At 42.3% G+C, this 24,276-nt stretch overlaps 1 protein-coding gene across 4 annotated transcripts in view; it reads right to left on the reverse strand.

Moving 5' to 3' along the window:
• Nucleotides 1-3,282: 3,282 nt before the first annotated feature.
• Nucleotides 3,283-24,276, reverse strand: part of SNCB (synuclein beta) — a 73,790-nt gene continuing 52,796 nt past the window's right edge. For all 4 annotated transcript variants that reach the window (XM_018563774.1, XM_018563773.1, XM_018563772.1 and 1 more), the window contains one exon: nt 3,283-3,391. In XM_018563774.1, the coding sequence (XP_018419276.1) occupies nt 3,359-3,391 (33 nt within the window). In that variant the 3' untranslated portion in view covers nt 3,283-3,358. The remainder of the gene's footprint in view (nt 3,392-24,276) is intronic.

A 24,276-nucleotide genomic window follows, 5' to 3' on the forward strand; every position in this document is an offset into this window, starting at 1 on the left:
TAGGACTACAAGTCCCAGCAATAGATTATATTAAGTAGGGACGCACCAGTGTGTGTGTGTGTGTGTAGCTGCTAGTATTATCATTTACATTATTTTATTGAACAACTGTTGATAAAATGCACTTTACAAAACCACAAATAGTTTGTTTATCTTTCTCTGTAAAAGAAAAATAAGTTAAACGATCACTTTAAGCATCAGAACCACTCAAGCTTAATGCAGCACAGATATAATGTATGCTGTATGGGGATGTTGGAGTGGTGTGTGTGTGCATGCGCGCGCGTGGGCGGCGGAAAAATGCACCTTCGCCTGAGTTGGCAAAAATCCTTGCACCGGCCCTGCCAATCACCCTGTGACTGTGCTCACTGATCATAAAAACTGAAATTCAACTGTTCTGCCAAAAGGCTGTCCTCTAGACAAGTACGATGGGCTTTGTTTGTTTCCAGGTTCAACTTTGTTATCTCATATCGACCTGGGTCAAAAAATGGAAATGTAGATGCCTTATCATGGACTTGGTCTGAGCCCCTTCAGGAAAGCAACCCTGATTGTACCATCCTGCCTCAAAAGAACTTCCTAGGAGCCACGAATTTCAAAGAGTTTCTGTCTATACTTAAAGACGGCTACAATAATGACCCATTTTGCAACCACCCTCCCAAGGACATTAAATTCACCTTTTAAGAACGGCTTTTAGACTTATGGCCACCATCTCCATGTAGCTGAATCTGCTCGGGTAGAATTCCTCAGGCTGGCGCATGACTCTTACTTTTCAGGGTATTTTGGGGCTACGAAGACAGAAGAATTTTTGTCTCATTCCTTTTGAGGGCCTGGTTACAAAAAAGATGTAAAAAACTATGTTGCTTCATGTCTGACTTGTGCACATAATAAGACACCCCGATCTTCCCCTGTGGGTTTACTCCAACCACTTCCAGTCCCATAACAACCTTGGGGGTCAGTTTCTATGGATTTTGTGGTTGATCTGCCTCCCTCTAAAGAGATGACCACAATCTTAGTAGTCATCGACTGCCTCACCAAAATGGCTCATTTTATCCCAACCAAGGGGGTATACACTGCTAAACAAACTGCAGGGCTGATGATTTAAGAAATATTTAGATTGCAAGGAATCCCTGATAATGTAGTATCTGACAGGAGTGCAATTTACCTCAAAATTTTTGAAGAGTTTTTACACAGCCCTGGGAGTTACAAATAATTTGTTCTCTGCTTTTCATCCTCAATCTAACGGTCAAACTGAGAGGACTAACCAAACCCTGGAGCAGTATCTGCAGTGTTTTGTCAGCTATGACTGGATGACAGGATGACTGGGTAGATTATCTTCCTACAGCAGAACTCTCTTATAATAATTCTAAACCCAGCTCCACTTCACTAAGCCCTTTTTACGTAAATACCGGTTATCACCATTTTTTTTATTCCTAACCTCTGTATCTCAACTGCAATTCATGCTGTAACAAACAGATTGACTGCATTATAGGAGAAAAATTAACTGAAACACTGAAGGAGCCTCAGAACCTTTTCACATTTCTGCTCAAATCAATCCTGTCAAGTACCACTTAAAACTTCCTGGCAGCATGAAGACTCATCCTGTCTTTCATGTCTCATTACTCAAATCTTTTCATGAAAAACCTTTTTCAGGGAGAGTACTTCAACCCCCGCCACCTGTTGATGTAAAAGGCGAAGAGGAATTTGTGGTTGAAAAATTCTAGACTCCAGAATATTCAAGAACAAATTGCAATATTTAGTGCAATGGTAAGGATACGAACCAGAAGAAAATTCATGCACCTAAACTAACAAGAGAATTTAATCAGAGATTTCCTCACAAACCACACCCTAAGATGTTCAGGGGCCATCCTGGAAGGAGGGGGGTACTGTCAGTATCCGGATCTGAACCAAGGGCCTTTGCTGTATCTGGCAATGGTTCTTCCTGCTGAGCCACCTGGAACCTTGGATAGCAGCTTGATTTTGGCTTGAACTCTGACAATGCTTCTGCCTGCTCCTATCTACTGACTGCTTGTATAACGACCCGGGCCTCTTATACCACCAATTTTCCTGCTGTTTCAGCTACTGGACTCCGAGCCCAATCCCAGATCGTGCCACCCTTGGGTAACCATCATCACGATGTGCACCTAATGCTTCTTGGGCGCCTCCCTCTGCTTTCTACTGGACTGTTCTGCTTTCAGTGGATACAGACACTGTAATTTTATTTAGAGACAAACTACTACAGTGGCTACTTTAAAACACACAAAGGACCATGGGGGAAAAAAAAGGTTTATCTTATAAAAGAATATGAAATCTGTTTGTGTCAGTTCCAACAGTTGTCCTTCAGGCTTCAGTGTTAGTAGAGGTGTATTGCCACAATACATTATGGGATCATTGTGCTCCTTTGAATTGTAGATTTCCCAGGATGCAATAAGAACTTCAGTGATTTACTAATTCATTGGTGATGCTGCCAAACAAAATTTAAAAAACTCACAGCATTGTTCTGATTTAGATTAATTTTCTTTTTTTTATTCCTTTTGCAAAATTATTTGGAACACAAGGACATTGAAAAGATTCTGCATGGAATATCACAGATTTTAATCTGTTTTACAGAACAGTCACAAATAAGTTAAACCATTTATATATTTGTCGATATGTGTGTATATATGTATAAAAAAACAGCAAAATAAATATCACATTAGAACACTGAATAAACTATGTCAAAGGTCATTCATCCACAGCTAAATTTTTTGTGTGATTTTTCCTTATCTCAACGACTACCCATACTAGGCAGCCACTTAGGAGGAAAAAGCATTTATAGGTGTTTCCACCTTCTCTTTATAAAAAGTAAAACATGCTTTATTTATATTGGTAGACGCAGAAAAATACCTGCAGGCTCAGTTGCAGAGGGTTGCAGGCCCCCCTGCCACAGAACAAGCTTACACACCAAAACAAATAAAAGGTTACAAAATAATGAGTGACAAAATCCACCATAAAAACCCCCGGAAATTATTCTCTGGGAGGGAAACAGAAATAATTGTCCGGGGGCACAAGTACTGCAAAGACAAATACAATGCATTCATGGGTTCATACATTACAAAGGGTTTTTTTTTTTTTTAAATTTAAACACCAGTTTTGTTTGGACTAATGACTCAACGCTAAGGATTACCATACATGAAATCACTTCACATGAGGCTTTCTGGAGGTGTAGTGAAGGAAGAGCTCATTTCTTGGGAGAAGAGGGGGTGCACTTCACACTCCTCTTGGGAAGGAGAGGGCAGAGGAGAGGGGAGATTTTTTTTATTATTATTTTTATTATAGCTATCTTTGTGCTGATGCTGCTGGTGGCTGGGTCCAGGGCTGAGGGATGTTATGCTTCTGGTTCATATTCCTGGTAGTCATCCTGTAAAATAAAAGAAACCGAGATTCAGTAGTAGCACAGCTTGCTTAAATACAAGGTTAATTCATATAAATTCATATAAACCAAACCAGTGCCATGTAACTAAGCATAAAAAGTGTGTTTCCACTAGAAGAAACAGACAGGGTTGAAACAGTATAGATACTGTACAACTGTACTTCATTTGGAGACAGACAGGGTTATTCACAAAAGGGTGAGTGTTTTGGAGAAGGCAGGAGAAGTGAACAATCTAGGACAACATAGCTGAACTGGAAAGTGAGCTGGATTGCGGAATTTTTCCAGATCAGCTCTTTTGGCCTAGATTGTTCACTTCTCCTGCCTTCTCCAAACCCTTCACCCTTTTGAGAATTACCCTGATAGTTCTTCTTTTGCATCGCTTAGTCCCTCTGTCCTCCACGATCATTACCCATTTTGGGCTAATATACTGTATAGTTCACTATAAAAATGTACTATCTGAGTCTAGACCGAACGACGATGAGCGCTCCACCCTCTGAAAATTCTAGAGCCTTCCGTACACTCCTTTCCCAATACTCATTAGTGGATTGCTGGAGGGAACTACACCCTTCCGCCGGAGAATACACCTTCTATTCCAACCCACACAACTCGTTCTCTAGGATCGACCATTTTTTTGTACCACATCCCACCCTTCCCACAGTGGTTGAGTCGCGCATTGTCCCGTTCTCGTGGACTGACCACCAGGGAGTGACCCTTTTGATGTCCTCTAATGTGGTCGGCCCACACAGATCGCTCTTGGACCATGAACGATTCCCTTCTCGCTGATAAACCCACTGAAATAGCAATACAAGCTGCTATACAAGAGTACATACTCCACAATACTACTCTACATGCCGCCGGTCACACTTTGGGAAGCGCACAAACCAGTCATAAGAGGCACGTGTATTCGCATAGCATCGACCCTTAAAAAACAAAGAATGGCCCTCCTGTAGGACCTTGAAACGAAATTCAATGACCCTCCAGAGTGTTCAGATTACACCCTTCCCCAGCTCACAAGCACACCCTAGAAAAGACCAGACGTGAACTCAACCTCATACTGGCAAGCTTCGCTGATAAAAGTCTTCGTAGGACCCAACACAAATTTTACCTCCAAAGTAATAAACAAACGGCCCTCCTAGCAAGAAGATTACACAAAATAGATTTACACCAAAAAACCCTCTGCCTCCGCCTCTCTGATGACTCTATGTCCAGCAACCCTCACAAAGTAGTACAGGAATTCGCCACGCATCTAGCCACACTCTAAACTCCACTACCCCCTTTGATCCTCTTGTAGCCTCTAATCTGCTCTCCACAATCCATATGCCGGCAATGACTGATTAAGCCCGCATATCGCTTGACGCTCCTATTACGGAGTTGGAAGTAGTTGCAGCGATAAAAACGCTCAAACTAAACAAACGGCCTGGCCCAAATGGCTTTACGGCCACTTATTACAAGAAGTTCGCCCCAATGTTGACAGCTGCCTTCAACGCCATACGGACAGGGTCGCAGTTCAGGGCAGAGTCCCTCTCGGCCACCATTTGCATGATCCCCAAACCAGACACAGATAACACCCAATGAGCTAATTTTAGACCAATTTCACTTCTCAACGTTGACATTAAATTACTAGCCAAAATATTAGCAACTAGACTCAATCTAATCGTCCCTGACCTCATTCACAAAGACCAGGTTGGTTTCATTCCCCAACGCCAACCGGGAGACAACGTGCGTAGAGCCTGTCTCCTCATTGAAAAAGCTAATCAAAGACACATCCCGATCATGCTTCTCTCATTAGACATGCAAAAGGCCTTCGACTCCTTGTCCTGGCAATACCTGTCATTTATACTCAACAGATGGGGCTTTGGATCTGGATTCTGCACCTGGATCGCTGCACTGTATTCCAACCCTACGGCCTCGGTGAGATATGCGGGACATAGATCACACCACTTCCCCATACGGAAAGGCACCAGACAGGGTTGCCCTTTATCCCCTATCCTATTTGCCATGGCCATTGAACCCCTAGCACAGCTGATTAGAGAACACCCAGACATCACAGGAATCCCCTTAGCAGGACACCATCATAAGCTATGCCTGTTTGCGGACGACATTCTGGTTTTCCTCTCTAACCCCCTCATCTCTCTTCCCAATTTGCTACACACAGTGAACCTGTTTAGTCACCTCTCAGGCCTGCACTTAAACCCAACGAAATCAAAAGCCCTAAATGTTACACTACCCCCGCTCCTACTTGATCAGCTTAAAGCGGCATACCCATTTAAATGGGAACCATCCTCACTCAAATATCTAGGCATACAACTAACCTCTACCTACCAATCATTGTTCTCGGCAAACTACCCCTCACTTTTCACTAAGCTTAAGAACCTTCTGAGGATCTGGCATACCTACCCCATCTCATGGCTAGGCAGAATTGCGGCGGTCAAAATGACCCTGTTACCTAAGCTGTTATACCCCTTCCGGGTTCTTCCAGCGCCAATACCCGCCCATCACCTCAAGGCTTTCCAAAAACGGCTTTCTGCCTTTATATGGTCACACAAAAAACCCAGAATACCACTAAAAACAATGTATCAGACCAGATGCGCCGGTGGGCTGGGAGTGCCGGATCTCCAGAAATATTATATTGCAGCTCAATTAGCAACAATAACTAAGTACCATGCCACAGATGAAACCCCGCTCTGGGTTTCGATCGAGGCTTTGGACTGTGACCCGTATGCCATAGATAATTTGCTGTGGATGGCACCCAAAGACAGACACACTATCAATAGCGCCATAACACGTCAGTCCTTGCGCATTTGGGACAACTCCAAGTATTCAAGCGGCTTCCTGTCTCCACATCTACCCATGCTCTCCTTCTTTCACCACCCAGCCTTCCCACCAGCATATGACTCCACAGCGGTCTTCCACAAATGGAGAGAAAAGGAGATAACACGCTTCTCCTCAATGTTCTCCCACTCCGCAATTTTGCCTTTCCCTGACCTCCAAACTAAATATGAGCTCCCGTCCTCAGAAATTTTTAGATACCTACAGGTTAAAAGCTTTATTCACGCCACTGCTAACCTGAAAGGTAATCTTTTGGCATTATCACCCTTTGAGAGAATATGCAAACATGACCCGCATTCCCCAGGAATTATCTCACAACTCTACCTGACATCCCTACAACCGACCACATCCCTGCACCACCCATATATGGACCGCTGGCAGCAAGACCTGAATCTTGACCTCACAGAAGACACCTGGTCCCAAATATGGACCTCCACCAACTCTAGCTCAACGTGTGCCAGAGTTTTGGAAACAAACTACAAAGTACTACTTCGTTGGTACATCACCCCTTACCAGGCCCAACACTTTGCACCGAACTGTACAGGCTCATGCTTTCGTGGTTGCCCTGACAGCGGAACATATGTCCATATGTGGTGGTCATGTCGTATCACTTACGCATTCTGGTCTAGAGTGTTCAAAATGCTCTCCACCCTTACGGGAGTCCATGTCTCACCAACCCCTCAAACTGCACTACTTAACGTTAAACCCGTGAATGTTTCTCATCTCAAATTCAAACTGGTTCTTCATGTCCTCACGGCCGCTAAGCACACCATAGCCACCTCGTGTTTCACCCGTAAAATCCCATTCCAAACATTCAAAAATAGAATCCACTGGATCTTCTCTAACGAGAAACTGTCAGCACGTTTAATGGACCGCACCAGTACATTTGAGGCAATCTGGGAGCCATGGATATGTCATTTCCTCCCACCCTCCTTTAATACTCGTTTGGTGACCCTATAATAGCTCCTCCATCACCAATACCTCCTAATATCTAATGACCAGGGTGCATGCTGGAACTCTCGTCACGACTACACCCATTCCCTCTTCACTTCCCTTCCCTCTCTACCCCCCCCCCCCTCCTCTCACCACACCTCCCTGTTCCCCCATTATGTTCTTTTTGTGATTGCAAAAATCCTCGCTGCCTAGTTCCAGGAAGACCGAATCCACTCAAGTCTCGGACGCAGCTTGAGCACGAATTAATATACCTCGCAATAGATTGTATTCATTTTTATTTCATAAGTGCAAAAACCACTGATTGTAAAGCTTTTAAATGCTGATGCCCAAATGTTTGGGTGTACGCACTGTTTGTAACTCAACTTTTATATGTGGAAAAAAATAAAAAATCTTTTGAAACGGAAAAAAAAATGTACTATCTAGCTATCTATCTATCAAAAGATGATATCGAACAAAACCTTTAATCCGTTCTTTAGATTATTGCAGTTGTTATTTTGAAAAGCCAGTATAAAGGAAAAGTAGTGGTTAAGGAAAATAGAACTATTCTTGGTGATCCATGTAACTGGGGACGTGGCAAGGAGTGTGTCCATTGCCTACATATTTTGTACAATAATGTTCCCTCTTTCTCAACTAAGAAAGTTGGGAGGTATGTCCAATGTACTCCATGTTACAGCTAATATTGGCACTCCATGGAGCACTAGAAAGTGACTCTTGTTTTTTAAAAAAAACAAGTGTCCTTTTTTATATGTACACCAAATAAATGTTTTAGATATATTTAACAAAATAAATGTAAAATAGAAATCCTATATTTATATAAGAATGTTCTGTTCACTTACACGGTATACTTTCTAAAAATGGAATTACTGTTTTCTGATACTCTGTTAATGATGTGTAATTCGGTACAATCAATCTTGTGATTCATACACATCTAGTGCAATGAACAGGCTGATGGGTGACACAATTATTTTCTGGTCTAGCAATGCAGCTTCAGGATCAGTAATGCGGCTTCTTATATAACATGTCAGTCTTTTCACTGAACAAATAGTCAATATGATTACCTCTATCCAGTAAGCAAGCAGTAATGGTAAATTAGAAAAAAAAAACATAATCTTCCTGACTAGCAGGGATGAGTGTACCTCAAGAATGCCTGGTCAAAATTACAAATCCAGCAATAGTTAATATATATATATGTATATAAACTGTATATTAAGATGTTGGCTAGGAGTTTTACCTTCACCTATAAAGAAGGGCCCATTGCTGTTTGATTACCCACCCTTCCCATGACACACAATCTTTGGCTCGCTTTGGAATCTGCAGTTGGAGTTTTAATCCAACCCAAAGTACCCACAACCCAGTTACAGCTCTGTCACTCCATAAAAGACTGTTATATTACAAAAGAAAGCTTCTACAGTGTGTTTTAGCAGACTGATAAAGACTGTTTCCCGATGCAAGAAACTGCTAGAGACTCCTGCAACTTTACAAGAGATTGATAGACTGTTTCCATGGTATTCTTTACTTAACATGCGCACAAGGTAATTATTACAGCTTTACTTGATTTATCAAATACGTTAAACCAAGTGATGCAAAACTAAACCCGAGCCATTCTGTAGTTCATGACTCTACCCAGGATCATTTATATTTTAGCACAGCTTAATGGAGTTCATAAGCTGCATCACAATATTTAACATTGCTGGATGGCTGATAATGTATTGATTATTAGACAGTGGTAGTGGTATTAGACCTGGTTGATGGTGTAACTGTTCTGTATTGTACCTGTAGCAGATTATTAAATTTTTTATATATTATTTCTTGCATTTAAATTATATATATATACCCACATGCATATACACACTATATTGCCAAAAATAAGGGGCTGCCTTATCGGAGATCCATATTGCTTGCAAAGTAGTAGCTAATGTGTTTCAGCTTAAGTGGCCTTAGTCATAGCTAGTTACTAGGGATAAGGTTCAGATTCAGCACATGGTGGGTTCATGGCAAATTCAGAGGGGATGGGGTCTTGAGGTCATACAGAATATCATAGAGATATAAAGTGCAGAAATAATTATTCATATCAGTCCCTGGTCCTAAAAGAGCTAATAGTCAAATGTCCCTACACACTCATCTAAGTAAAACCTGCACAGGACCAATGCTTTTAGGCATCAGATATCCCAACTGTAAGCTTGGTTGTTTGTAGAAGAAATCCAGAGTACAGGGAGAATATAGTTGTTGTTACTTCTTGCATCACCATTGTTTGTTGACTTATGTATCTCTTAGAGCTATAAGGAATGAGTAATTAGAGATTTGTTAGAAACCACTAGAGGAATCCTATCAGTTCAGCAGGTTTCCATCAGGGTTCCCGGCAGCAGGTAATTAAATATCATAGAAAGGTTACCCTAATTATAGCTATGTCTTGGCTAAGCATGCTGTCTCTGTCTGCTGATTCAACTTGCTTGTTGTAACCAGTCACAACTGATTCCTTCTATGGCTGTATTTCTAACGCATGTGCTATTCATGCAAGCGTCACAGTGTGTGCAAATTAAAACCTCCACCTGATTCATAAACAGTGAATACAATTTATTTATATTTTTGCAGCCAGGAGATCAAGGCCCCGCATGGGCTATAGCTCCAGGGAGAAAGTAAGTACATATCGCTGTCATAATCTGCAACATTGTACATGGGACATGAATCCATTCACATCCATCTTGCCACAGTGGTAATCTAACATCTCTACCACAGTCACGGTCAATTTTATGTTTAAACTGATTGACCTATTGGTAAGTTTTGGATTTCTGGGAAAAACTAGATCACTCACAAGAAGTCTATGTCAATACTGAAGACCATGCCATGCAGACAGTGCTCCTAATTTAAAATGAAGATAAAAACAACAAAGTGCTGCCTCCATGTGTAAAAACTGCTTTAATAGAACAGTAAACCATGGTTATAAGTACTCACAATTGGGCGTGGCCAGCAAAAGATACAATGTAATAAGAGAGAAACAGTGGTGGGAGCGCACCTGTGTACGCCCTGAAACACGTGAATTCAGCCTAAGCAACTGGTGGCCGTTGATGTGACCAGAGGCTTCTTTTTAGTACGCCATCGGAGCGGAACATTCCTTGGACTTTGTGGCTTCTTCGACAAGCGTGTTGAGATGTATAATTGTGAGTACTTATAACCGTGGTTTACTGTTCTATTAACCACTTGAAGACCAGGTGTTTAGACCCCCTTTCTGGCCAGGCCATTTTTCAGTATTCAGCGCTGCGGTACTTTGACTTACGTTTATTCCGTCATGCAACGCTGTACTGAAATTAATTTTATACCATTTTTGGGGACAGATAGAGCTTTCTTTTGGTGGTATTTAAACACCACTGGCGTTTCTAAAGACGCCCGCTCAGATCTAGAGAGCTCCCGGCCGGCCGTTTTAGTTAAAGAAGTTTTTACACATGGAGGTGGCGCTTTGTTGTTTTTATCTGCTATATGTATATATGACGGGAACCCCAAAGTCTTCTGATGAGCAGCCCCTTCCCTCCCCTAAAGTGTGTGAAAGAAAGAACAACTACTTCTGGATTGTGTGACGGCAAACATCTAGCGCCAAGAGATAAACTAACTTTTTCCCTGATTTAAAATTAACCCAGGGCTGCAAGGCTATAGGCCTTAACCCCCACTTTTTCAGTTTCTATATAATACTGACTTCTAAGTAGATACGTTTTGCTAACTTACCTACTTAGAAGTCAGTATTATATATAAACTGAAAAGGTAGAAACTAGAGGTATTGACCATAGCAACCTATCAACAAGCATGTGTGATGTTGGTACCATCTTTGTTTTCTACTGTAAAAAAATGACATTGCGCACATTATATACCTTTTCAATGGAAAGCCTTTCTATTTTCGTCTACACTCAGGGACTCATCTACCACGAGGCAAACTGAGTATGATGCCACAGGAAAACAAGAGGTGCCAGTATCTCCATCCAGAACAGAGCAGCTAGTAGGGATGCAGATAGCAATAAAAACCTTCTACAGGTTGTCATTTTCACCATGACTAACTAAGAAGTGTTATTTTTGTTTCTTTGTTTATTGCTGCATGTGTTCCCATTACAGAGATTTCAATTACTAAAATCAGGAAATGAGGGAAGTCCATGCCAACTTCAGCAGGGATTCAGAATGTTTCATGTAGTGCTGATGGTAAGTTACATACCTCGAGTTCCTCTTTAATATCTCCAAATTAGAGCTGAAGTTTGCTTTAAAGCTGAACTCCGAGCTGGCCAATAACATTACATTTTCCCCACCCCACCATATGCAAAATATAATGGTTGTATTGTCTAGGTGGGGGCTAATAGAGAGTAATATGTAATACTTACCTTCACCCATGGTAGTGTGGTATTATTATTATTATTATTACTACATAGTATTTATATAGCACCAACAGTTTGCGGAGCGCTTTACAATATAAGGAAGACATTACAGTTACAATACAATTCAAGACAAGATGGTAAGGAGTGGTAGCCACTGGTCTTGCATTGTACATGATGACATGGGTGCTAGGGACCAAGATTTATAAATCCCCTTTTAACTGATTCAACTCAAGTAAACTGAAATGTTGTCGATATGCATTGGTTACTGTTAGTAAAATAAATATTTATTGCAAAGTGGCTCATGTGCACATAGCAGAGGGTATGATAGTGGGCTCTGTGTTTTCCTGATAAATGCCCTGCCAGCCCTATTTAACAAATCGTGCTTATGCTTAAGAGCAGTAACTTATGGCGACCAATCAGAAATCTTTCTGTTTAAGTACAGTAAATTACTACAAGATAGATTTTGACTGGCTGCTGTGTGTTACTCTATTTAAAATTAGCACATAAGAATATGAGCCTTTTATTGAACAGGACCAATAGATGGAAGTGCCCTTCATGATGACTATCTAAATCTTAGCATTGGAAAAAAGTCTGGCTATTTTGTGGCAGCAATCATAAAGCGGTACTGGATTGAATTCGATTCCGTATACCAACATTTAATGGAGAAAATCAATTCAAATCTGTAGAGCAAAAAAGTTTCCTGGACTGTTTTCATTATTTGGTACGTTGATGTTTCACAGGCATTAAGAGTAAACAAAATTCTTTCCTAAATGCATAAAGTGCTGGGTTTTATTAAATTAGATGGCAGTAAATGACTTTTATGGTTTTTGAACAATGGTGTTAAATAAACTCAAAAGTAGTAATTAAAACTAGAAAAAAAGGGAACATAAATGCAGTATATATTGTTATCCACACAGTAAAACATCAACATTTTTAATAATTGAAACATTTTGGCTTTGGTTATACTAAACAGAATTTAGCATTTACGGAATGCAAAGTGTGAATTTGATAGGTAACCACTAGAGGAAGAGGTACCTAATGAAATAAGCGTTCATTCTATATATTTATTGTAGCTTAAAAGTGGATAAGGGAGAAAACTGTAAATAAAGTATAGATAGCAATGGATCCTTTAAAACAGACCTCTTTTCTGGTTTATAACACGACAATTTTTACATTCTGAAAAAATAGAATACCCTTACATCTCCTTTCCCAGGAAACAGGCACTAAACTGCATACCTGCAAAAATGATTTACCCTAAGCTGAACTCACGGTATACATAAATACACAAATTAATGCAGTTATGTGTTCATACAAAATATCAAATGCATCTTTAAATGTAACTAGAGTAAGTACCTGACTGTGACCTGGTATCAACCTCTTGTAAACCCCTACTGTAATGATTGAGCGAGTTTGGCTGAGGATCTCAGCTGCGGAGAGGCTTTGTGGATGGCTCAGGTGGGGGGTTCACACTTACACTCTTTAGTGTGGCTGAGTGAGGTTGGAACCCTTAACACATCATATGCCACCACAGGCTGTAATTGCAGAGATAACAATAAGTGAACCTTCCCTCTTTGCAATATTGTGGTTAGTTGGGGCCTGTGGGGATTTGTAGTTCAAAATAAAGTAGTTCACTCCATGAATGCAAAAAACTATTGCAGGCTTATCAAACAGTAATTAGGAGTACTCCTGAGCAAGCCCCCTTTGTAGAGCAGTGTCTCTTTAAACCCCACTGAGTTGCAGGCAATGTAAACAATTACAGGGTCCAGGATGGTACTTGCGGTTTGTTGGGGTATTCAGAGCCCTCCAGGAGTACAGGGCGAAGGATCACTGCTGTGCTGGAAGAAGTCCGGATTAATGCTGCTGGAGTGAAAGGTTCATGTGCTGGAGCAGAGGTATGAGCCCTAAGAAATTGCTCAACGTTCTACCTCGCTAGAACATTGAGCAAGTGTGCCTTCCAGGCTTTTATGAGTAGGCAGGTGTGTTGGGGCGGAGCAGTCAGCAGAGGCCCTCCCGAACGTCTCCTAGCAACAGGATGCTTCCGAAGGGCCAGGCTGCTACGCCCTCACTCCTATGTGTGACGAGTCCGAGGGAGACGTCTGGAGGGAGGAGCCGAATATGCAAGCCTGCCGGCCCGTCTCCTAGCAACGAGACGGCGCCGTGGTTCGTGACACCTACACACCAGCATTCAGACTGGGAGACAGAGCCAGTACCAGGGGACAATCAGGTGTGCTGTAGTGTAGTAGTGATGAGCCTAGGCTTGGTGTGAACCAAGCTCGCCCAAGTCCGCTCAAAACTGTGACTGCCACTCATCCTCCGGACCCAGCCTGTGGTTGCAGTCGCGGTGGGGGTATTTCCCAACCCTTTGTGACATGTAGCTGCAGGACAGAGAATGCTGCTTTGTTATATTTTTTTTTTCAGTTTATCTAGCTTGGTCATGAGCTCGGATAGTAGTGACTAAGCTCAGACAAATCCTGTCTATTCTGATTTGTGGTGTACTCCCTTAGAGGGTGCTAAGGGTGTATACATATTTTACTTGGTATGGCTGGGGGAAGTATGAGGATTAAGGGATCTGTTAAGTGAGGTTCACCTATCAGCTGAGTGTATCTATAGATATTATTTTGCGCTATGGGTGGTAAATCTTAATATGGGTGCCAGAAGCTTCTGTACTATATGGTGCAATAGCAAATGTATATTATAAAAAGTGCACAGCGCTACCAATATTCCAAAGTTCTTACTACTACAATGTCTTTTGAGAACGTCCTGGATGACGAAACACGTCAAGGGGCGGACTTTGCTGAACCTATTCTGATCCGGAAGTCTGTGGGGAGTAAGTGCCCTGAGGATAGTTTTTATTTTCTGTTTGCCGGCTAATTTTAAACGTACCTCGTGTGAATAGAACTGATCTATTTTAAATAAACTTTGTTAAGTTCTTACTGCACGATAAGCGTTTTTTTATTGCTTTTTTAATATGGCCAGGTGAGTGGAGAATAATCAAGCAAACTGAGTGCGGAGTGCACGGAAGGAATACAAGACTCAGAAGGTGGAAGATAGATGTGCTTAATTGCAATATTAACTTGTATCACACATGATTCGATCATCTGATCACTCTTTATTTTTTGGCACGGGGAGAGTGACACTTCTTATTTTTATCACTTCTTATTTTCATCACTTGGAAAAACGTGGAAATCCTATAGTGTGGATCCTTTAGGATCTGAAATTGTAATTGTATTTTGACACTATTGTTGTGTAGAGCACGGGTTGGACTTTTGTTTTATCACTTTTATATGTAGAAACAACTGAATATTTATATATATTATTTTGATATGGAATATTTTTTTATTAGTCTATATAATATTTTCACTTATATTACAGTCATCGAGACATATGTATGTAAATTTTAACTTGCAACGTTTGAAATATTTTGAAAGGATGATTTAATTAATCATGTTGGATGCTCCCTGTTCCTGCATTCCTACTCCCAGTTTTGGACTGCCAGATAGCTGACCCTCGGACTGTTTTCTGAACTCCTGATTCTCCACTGCCTGCCCTGACCACGGAACTGTATTACTATGTCTTGTCTCACCCCTTTGGCTTTTCTGCATTCAAACTCGTTATCTCACCTGTTTCCTGCTATTGGGATCCAGACCTGGTGCAAGGGTCTCTGCCCTGCAGTACGTGACGAAAAGGGCCAACTGAGCACTTCTAACTTCATGCTTTCCTAGTTGGCTGCAATTCAATCTCAAGAATGTTTATGAAGTTATCCTTAACACCAAACAAGTTAAAGGATAAAAGGCTCCAAGATTATTCTTTAGTTGAATGACTTGTCACTGACCTCAGGAAGTCCTTTCTGTATGGGACCTGTTATCTGAGACTCTTAAAGCAAAAATAATATAAAGATGGGGCAATTACATGGCCTCTCTAAATCACAAACTGATTCTGTCCAAGCAGACAAGGTGCGGCTAACCAGATCACTTGATGCAAGGCCATTTATTTTTGATTTTGACCATAAAAGTATTTTACAGATATAGCGCAAGCTGTTTCCAATGGTGATAATGGTTGTGTGCTTGGCTTTAGGCCCCAGGGCTGGAGCCTGGGTCTAGAGGGTATTACCTCTCTGTTTGGGAAGGCTAGGTGCCTGGTTATGAAGCCCCAGGGCTGGAGCCCTAGCCTAAAGAGTATTGCCCCTGTCCATAAGAAAAGAAAAGATATCCTGCTAGAGTCATCACTTGAACAGAGTTACACTCAAAACTCTTGTGGCTGATGTGCACCAGAAGAAGTTATGTGTGATTCTCTGGATGTTGAGACCCATCCAATGACTACTAGCTAAGGAGCAATATAAGTCCTGTGTGATTTTAGGGTTTTTTCCACCCTCTTTTGCCTCCTGAATTACCAAGCATTGAAGACTAATTACGCGTGGATGCAGTTCTATCAAGGGCAATGTGATCTATCCTGGGGACTAGGAATGTCCTATGGGGGGGTCCATTTTGTTTCCACAAGACCCACATAGGTAGATGCACCCTAATGATTTAAGAACATTGGGACCCTAGATGACAAAACTCACACTTAGCAGAGCCTGAAGATCCCCTGTTACTCCGGCACTGCTACAACATTGGGTCATCTCACATAAATCCCCCTCCCAAAACATCCATACAGATATATAGGTTATGTCAGAATTGTTCTACTTTCGTTGAATTTAAATGACAAGCTTAATTGTTTTGTAAGCTTAAAATGGAGAGGCCATATTAAAAAAATTAATAGCACAAAGCTATAAAATAGAGAGGAATACAATTGCTAATAAACTAAAGCGTCCTAAGAATATATTAATAACCCCTAGGCTTAAAGTGTCTGTCCAGTTATCCAGCCAAAATGGGATAAAGGCTACTTCATGTTTGTAACATTGCTGCTTTCATTTTAAGGCTCAGTTCACACCTAGGCTTTGCGGGAAGACGTGTGAAATGCGCATAAAAATGCTCCTTTTGATGTGCGTTTTCTAAACGCGCATAAACTCGAAGCACGCTTGTGTTGCCATTACAAGTTAATGGCACCCTAAACGCAGCCAGGTGTACCCACGGTCTTCCTCTGCGTTTGTGCACCTTAAAACACACAAACCCATAAGTAAAAAACGCATGTCGCACATTTTGCTACATGCACTACTATTCCGCGTTTGTGCCCGTCTTACGCAGAGAACGTGCTGCCTATGTGTGAACTGAGCCTTAAAGGAGAACTATGAGGTGAGTGATTTTCCCTCAACCTCATAGTTCGAGTCGACGTGTGACAATTAAACTGTCACACATTGGCTCAATAGATCGGGAAGTGAGCGAAAGCACACCGTCGCTCGCTCACTTTCCGATCATCTCCCTGCAGAGAGCGGTGGCTATCAGTCACCGCTCCGGGCAAGGATTCCCCCCTCCCGCTCCGATCATCCAGCGCTGACTTGGAGGGATGGGCGGAGAAAGGGCGGGCACAGCTGCCTCTGCCTCTAGATAGGCTGAGCCAACTGTCACTCACGCAGCTGGGTGGATCTCAACAGCATTGTCGGGATCTGTCCCGGCTGTGGTGCTTTCAGTATATAAGGAGCTGTAGCTCGCTATATACTGAGCTTTGGGGCGCTAGTGTCAGGATGCCGGGGGCGTCACCTCCCCACGGGGTCAGAGGGTACGGCGTAGGGTGCAGGCCTCCCTTCGGCCTGGCAGAACCACGGGTGCTCCAACAGCCACTGCACATGCGCCTGTTTAGGCCTCAGGTGTGGGCCTTGCCGGGGAGGTTCCCCAGCCCACACATACCGCCTCTCGCCTGCCATTGGCTCTCGGGGAGGGAGGCCTCCTGGTTGCCTCGGTGACCAGGGGGCGGACTCACACCCCCTGGCTATAAAAACCTGGCCAGAGCCCTGGCTTATTGCTGAGTTATTTCACTTCATGGTGTGACATACGAAGCTCCATTCCTATGTGCCTTGCTACCAGTTTCCTGAACCCTCTGCTGACTTCCCGTGTACCGACCTTGGACCGACTTTCGCCTCTGACCTCGGATTGCACTCGACTACCCCTTTCGATTGCCTCTTGCTACCTTGCCTTGGGACTTTTCAGGCTGCTTCCTGCCAGCAGGTTCCCTCCATGCTGCTTGCCCGCGGACGCACCTGACAGCTAGTATATGTCTTCCCATGACCCTTAAGAGAACTAAGGTATAAAAAGGTTACCCCATAGTTCTGTTTTAAGGGACTAAAGGATAAATGCTCCAGCTGCAAAGGCAGTATCATAAAATGGAAGCTTCTGCAGATAATTTCATAGTAGGTCTCCACCCTTTGAATTTGTTCACACGAAATCCCATATGTAGCATTGGCATGTGGGATGCAAGGGAATTAGATGTATGATTACTGTCACTTTCTTTTCCATTGGATCCCAGGAGAAGCAGAAACCCATTGCCTTAAATAAAGCTATTTATAACCATCATTAATATAGCCTTGCCATTTCAGTAAAGAAACAGCCATGCTGGAGGTGGAAGGTAATATTAATGATCACATTTACTATTTTTCAGGTTTGCAATCTTTTACCTCTCCTAGGGGAATGGAGAAACCTCCCACGCATACTACTCTTTGTATCCATGGGAAAGGAAAATAATCTCTCTTGCCTTCTCTCCCTCCCTCCCACCCTCTATCTGTTGTTCTCTATGAATGTGTATGTATATGCAGTACGTGTGTGTGTGAGCGTGTGTATATAAATATACTAGGGATGCACCGATATATCTGCTACCGAACATATATCGGCTGAAAATGGCACTTTTGGCAAAATGCCGAAAGTGCCATTTTGCTGCCGATATAGCGGCACATCTGTTCTTTCTCTCCTCCCCACTGGGCGCTGCGGGAGGAGAGCGCAGTGAGCGGCCGGCATCTCTCCTCCCACACCGCTCAGCCTCCTGTGACAGATCAGAGGAGAATGGCCGTGTGGGGACAAAGACAGCCAGCGCTGTCACCGGAGGCCGGCCGGCGGTGCGGAGGAGGAGTCAGCTGTCAAATCGAGCTCTCCTCACCGCATCGCTCGCTCAGCCTCCTGTGACTGCGTGTCAGGAAGCAGAGCGAGGTACAAACACTCAGCGATCATTGATCGCTGAGTGTTTGTAAATAATTGAGGACATAGTATGTTTACTATATCCTCAATTATGAATGTATGGGAAGTGATCTACATCACTTCCTGTTCATTCATGATTGAGGTTCTTGTAAACGTACTCTGTCCTCATGTTATAAATGAACAGGAGCACTCAGTATAGAGGCTTCCTGTACATTTATAACTGGGGCTGCAGAAAAAGAGATTGAGGACTCTGTATTCTCAATCTCTTTTTCTATTTTAAAAGGGAAATATCAGGGGTCTGTTTAGACCTCTATTTTTTAAAAAAGTTTATAAAAAATGAATAAAAATAAAATATTTTTAAAAATGTAAAAAAGTTTTTTTTCGGTTTCGGCCCGAAATTTTTTTTCATTTCGGTTTCGTTTCGGTTTTAAAATTTTCATGTCGGTGCACCTCTAAAATATACACATACAATATAGACATATTTTAAAAATGTTTTCGTTGTTAAAAAAAGAATCAACTATTTCAATTTCTGTAAAGTCGTGGAAACAATACAATTCAAACTTTCCAGCCAAGTATCTCTCCAATCACCCGCATGAAACTGGATTGCATAAGTCCATGTTTATTGTTGTAAATTTATTACAAAGTCCAAAGTTTTGGGTAAATACAGATATGTGTGTATACTGAGTTCGAGTCAGAGGTGGAATAGAGAGGTGAGTCTTGGCTTTTCTAGACATTTTCAGCGTTGTACTTTTGCATATATTTGTGAATAGTAGCGCATACTGGTCCTAAAGCAGACTGAGGCAGCAGAGAAACTACCTGCCTGGCTTCACTGTAACAACCAGGTTATGCTATGCTTTTTAAAGCATCAATGTATTTTACCTCCTTCTGTGTAAGGGACAGCCATTTCCAAAAATGCTTTTGATAGTGGATAGTTTTGAACACTCTGACCTTTGCTCATGTGACATGGGAGATTCAACAATTTAAATGTTAAATTGCTACAGTTCAGCAGTTGGGGAAATGCATTTAAAATACCCATCTGACATGAGGCAAAGAAATCTTCAGTTTTTTCTCTGTAAAAATTACATTTATTTCATCTAGCATTGTCTTGCAATTGTAAACAGGGCCGGCCTTAGGGGTGTGCGAGCAGTGCGGCCGCACAGGGCACCATGGCAACAAGGGCGCCGTGCGGCAGACACAGCTATTGTAAATATACCCTAGAGTGTTGAAAGGTTATGTCCACAACAGCAGAAAATTTGTGCATTATACTTGCAAATTGCACCGACAATGCATTATTAATTTCAGCTTTTCTTTTGGACTTATTGGCAGACATAAGTTTCTGCACCTGGAAGTGATTAATTATTGAACTCATTTAATCATACTAAAACAATTACCGGAGCTCAGGTCAAATGTTCCACTTATGATTAAATTACTTTAATTGTATTAATGCTGCATAACATTTTTTACCTTAAAGGCATAATATTGCCTAACTCAATACTGTATATGACTATTGAGAGTAATGTGGTTTTCTTACTGGCGATGACTATGGTTAACTGAGCCATGGTTTTTCTTTGAAATTAAATATTGTTTGTAAGTATCTTTCTACAACTAACAGCAATGTAAATAAATATCCATCTGTAGATTCTATAAAGGCTTTCTTGATAAGTACAAGAAGTGCAGACTGCTACTGCAATGATAGTAAACAATGCAAGGGGGAATGTATAAACCACCCTAAGAGACAGGGATACTGATTCTTCCATACGCTATCCAAAACAAACCAAATGGCTATATATACAGCCTATTAAACTCTTCCATTTCATATGCTTTTCTGCACTCTGAAAATGGACAAAGAGCTAAGCATTTTGTGTGAGCCTGCCTCAAAGCTTCATTAGGCTCCATTCACACCTAGCTTTTTCATGGTCATATCTGAGCATTTTGTCGCTTGTAGCAAAATGCCGTCACTGGAAAAGTACACGTATCAATGTGTCACAATCTGCTTGCAAAAACACGCAAAAATGTGCAGTGAAAACACGCATAGAAATGAGCAAACCCGCTTTCGCCTAGGAGTGAATGCATAGCAAGGGACTACTTAGCAAATAGCAACACTTTGGTCAGGAGTATGCAATGTATCCACAGTGTAGCTGCCAGGAGTGTGTAATGCACATAATGAAGGGGTCAGGGGTAACGCACAAATTACAGGGGTCAGGAGTGTGTAATTCAAGGATGCAGTGGTCAGGGGGGTGTAATTCACATAGAGTCAGCAGTGTGTAATGAAAGAGTGTAGTGGTGAAAGATGTGAGAGGCACAGAGTAAGGGGTCAGGAGTGTGTAATGTACAGAGTGCAGGACTCAGGTTTAAGTAACACACAGGGGCAAGGGTACATAATGAACAAAGTGCAGGGGTCCAAGTTACCTAACGCAGATAGTATAGGAGTCAGGAGAATGCAACACACAGGATGCAGGGGTACATAACAAGCAGATTGCACCCAGATAGCAAGGATAACTTGCTACAAACTTGTGGCAGGGTTAATTTGTAATTCTTGTTAACTAGCTGCACACATTCCTGGCAAGTTGTAGACTTGCAGAGCACTTGCAGCACAAGTTCTAGTTGACACTTTTTGAATTTGTAGCAAATTTGCTTGGCAAGTCTACAGCAAGAGTCCTGCAGGTCTTAGCAAGAGCTCTGCACGCTGGCTGGTCTGGAGACTTGCAATGCAGACTTGCTGTAATAGTGCAACAAAATTGTGAAGCTTGGCAAGTCTGCAATAGTTTAGCAAGTCATTTTCAAACTTGCAGCACAATTTCTTGCTATCTGGGCAGGGGTCAGGATTGTGCAATTCATACAATGTAGGGGGTCAGCAGTGTGTAACACAAGAGTTCAGGGGTCAAGGGTGTAAGAAGCACAGAGTTAGGACTCAGGAGTGTGTTAGGGTCAGAGTGTGGGGCTCTGGAGTCTGTAATGCAGTGGTCAGGGGTGTGTAATGAACACAGTGAATGGGTCAGCAGTGTGTAACACAAGTGCAATACACACAGTGAAGGGGTCAGCAGTGTGTAACACAAGAGTGCAGGGGCCAAGGATGCGAGAGGCAGTCAGGAGTGTGTGATGCCCAGAGTGCAGGGGTCAAGGGTACACAATGCACAAAGTGGAGGGGTCAGGGGCACCTAATGCACAGAGCGCAGGGGTTAGGAGTGTGTAAGGCTTAGAGTGTAGGGGTCAGGAGTGTGTAAAGCACATAAAGGCAGGTCAGGATTTGTAATTGATAGCTTGTTGAGTTGTCACGTACAGCCTATCGTAGCACCACTTACTAAAAATATAAAAACAGGGTTGGCAAAGCATGCCCTTTAAAGAGACCCAGTCAGGGTAAAAACAAAAGCACCTTGCAAGATAAGAGCTCTAATACTCAACTCTCCAGCAGCCCCGTCTCCTACCTTTACTTCATTCCAGGGCTGCAGCCTCTCTCAGTGTCTTTGCCATTTGACATTATCGGAAGTGTCAGATGCTTGTTTCCCCCTCCTGGCACCATGCTTCCATTCTTCAAACCCTACGTAGTAGTGGTAGAAACAGGCATCTAACACTCCTGAAAGTATTAAATGCTAAAGAGACCAGCAGAGACTGCATTACTGAAACAAAAGTAAGGTAGGTGACATGAACTACCAGAAAGGTGAGTACAAGTGCTCTTTTCTTACGAGAACCTTTATTTGTATTTGTTTTAAACCTGAAAGGATCACTTTAATAATTTTCTATAAGGCCAGTTTACATCCCGGTGCTGTTGTGCAGCGCAAAAGAAAATAACTATAATGTGTCATGTTTGCATATTAAAATGTATCAACACTTTTGCTACCGTGATATGTAAAGTTCATTATCTATGAAGCTCATAGAGTTTCATGGCTGCTATGTCGACTCTTTGTTACAAGAGAGAAAAATTATATTTTTAATTTACAGTGTGAGGAAACCAACAGCACTTGCTCTCCTCCCACCGGCACCTGCTGGTCCACCATCCCTAAAGAGTTCTCTGTTGCCGGCATCTCTCCTGTGGCCGGGCACACTGTTGCTAAGTATACACCTACACCATCTGCTGGCCAAAACAAAGTATGCAGCAGTGTTCACTCAACAGTTGCTTTAATGCATTTAGGTTCTTGCTAGTTCTAGCGGGGCTGTTGATATGTTGTTCCCTTTAGATACTATTGTTGCCCAGGACCTGTAGCCCAGGACCCCAGACCAGAACCTGATTTATGAATTCACCTGAATGCCTCCACCCTAGATTGCAGTCAGCTGTCGTAGGTGCGGCAAGCAGTAACCTGGAAGCATCATGCAGTGGAACCTTTGCCTCCTTGTAGGGGATCTCAGACCGGATGCTCTTAAGAAGCCAGATAAGCCTACACAAAGTGTTGGTAACACAGAGTGATAAATAGGCAGCTGCATTATCTTGTTTCTCCCGCTACTACTGTGCAGCAATATACCTAAAATGTAAAATTTTTCACCAGTGTCTGTCTCTCTCAAAAAAGTTTCCTTCTCTTCTGAAACTCAAAATTGTCAATTCTCAGTAACATTTAAAGCAATCGTTTCCTTTTTAATTAAAGTAAAGCACTGCCAATTATCAGCTATAGGAAGCATGAGGACATCACCAGAGCAGAAAAAGGCTTTAAAAAAATCTTTCACCAAGCATCCCCAGAGACCCCATTATCCACACTTTAGGCACTGCCATCTTTCCCCAAACATATTGTAGTCAAGGAGGGGAAAGGCTATAAATCACAGACCTCCAGTACCTGTGACTATGCTGTCTGTGCCAGTGAACTCTCTGCATCTACCCTTTGGGCTTGTTCACACCATATACAGTGCGTTCCAGCACGGTTAGCTTCTGGAACGCACTGTATCGCATCCTGATGGGCTTCGTGCATTCAGGAGCGGGAGGGAGTGTGACAGTGCATTAAAGTCAATGGCACCGCAGCCAAGCCCCACATCAATGCCTGTGTTCTGGTCCAGTGCGGTCTGAAAAAATAGTGCTTGCAGCATTTTTTCAGATCGCTGGCCTTCATGCAGCAACCATGTGACTGAGCTCCCAGGGATGCAGTGAGCAGGGCAGGAATTTAGCAGTTGGTGGGAGCAGCCAGGGACTCTAAGAAAGGAGAGGGCAATGTTCACTTTTCCCCAAAAGCGATTTGAGTTAAAAAAGCAAGGGCAGAGTATATGCTTAAAACGCTTGTTGAAAGGGTTAAAACAGATACAATTATTTGTTATTGTGTTATTAAAATGTCATGGACAAAAATGATGGGACCCTTAAGCTAGCCATATACTGTTCTATTTGTTTCGTTCAACCTGCGGGCTACAAGAAAAAATAGAGCTGGTTCCTCCATCAACGCTTACAAGCAGTTATCAAGGAATCCCCGTGGCAGCTGCCATCAGAATGCCCAAACAGAGCTGGCAGCTCTTTGGTTGCCAGCTCTATTCTTTCAAAGATTTTCTGACCAGCTCCTTCGATCAGCTGATCAAGGGATGCAGGCTAGACATGTGCGATGTTTCGGACGAATTTTCGGAAATTCGGAGATTCGGATGCATCCGAATTACAGCTAAGACGAATGCAAACTAATCAGAATTCCCAAAATTTGCTAGCGGTAGTCCGGCCGAAATTCTTTTATGGATGAAATTCGTTATTGGACGAATTTTGTTGCAGCAAAATGAC

The sequence above is a fragment of the Nanorana parkeri genome, unplaced genomic scaffold (genome assembly GCF_000935625.1).
Source record: "Nanorana parkeri isolate BGI_ZX_2015 unplaced genomic scaffold, ASM93562v1 scaffold694, whole genome shotgun sequence".
In the NCBI taxonomy this organism is placed as follows: Eukaryota; Metazoa; Chordata; class Amphibia; order Anura; family Dicroglossidae; genus Nanorana; species Nanorana parkeri.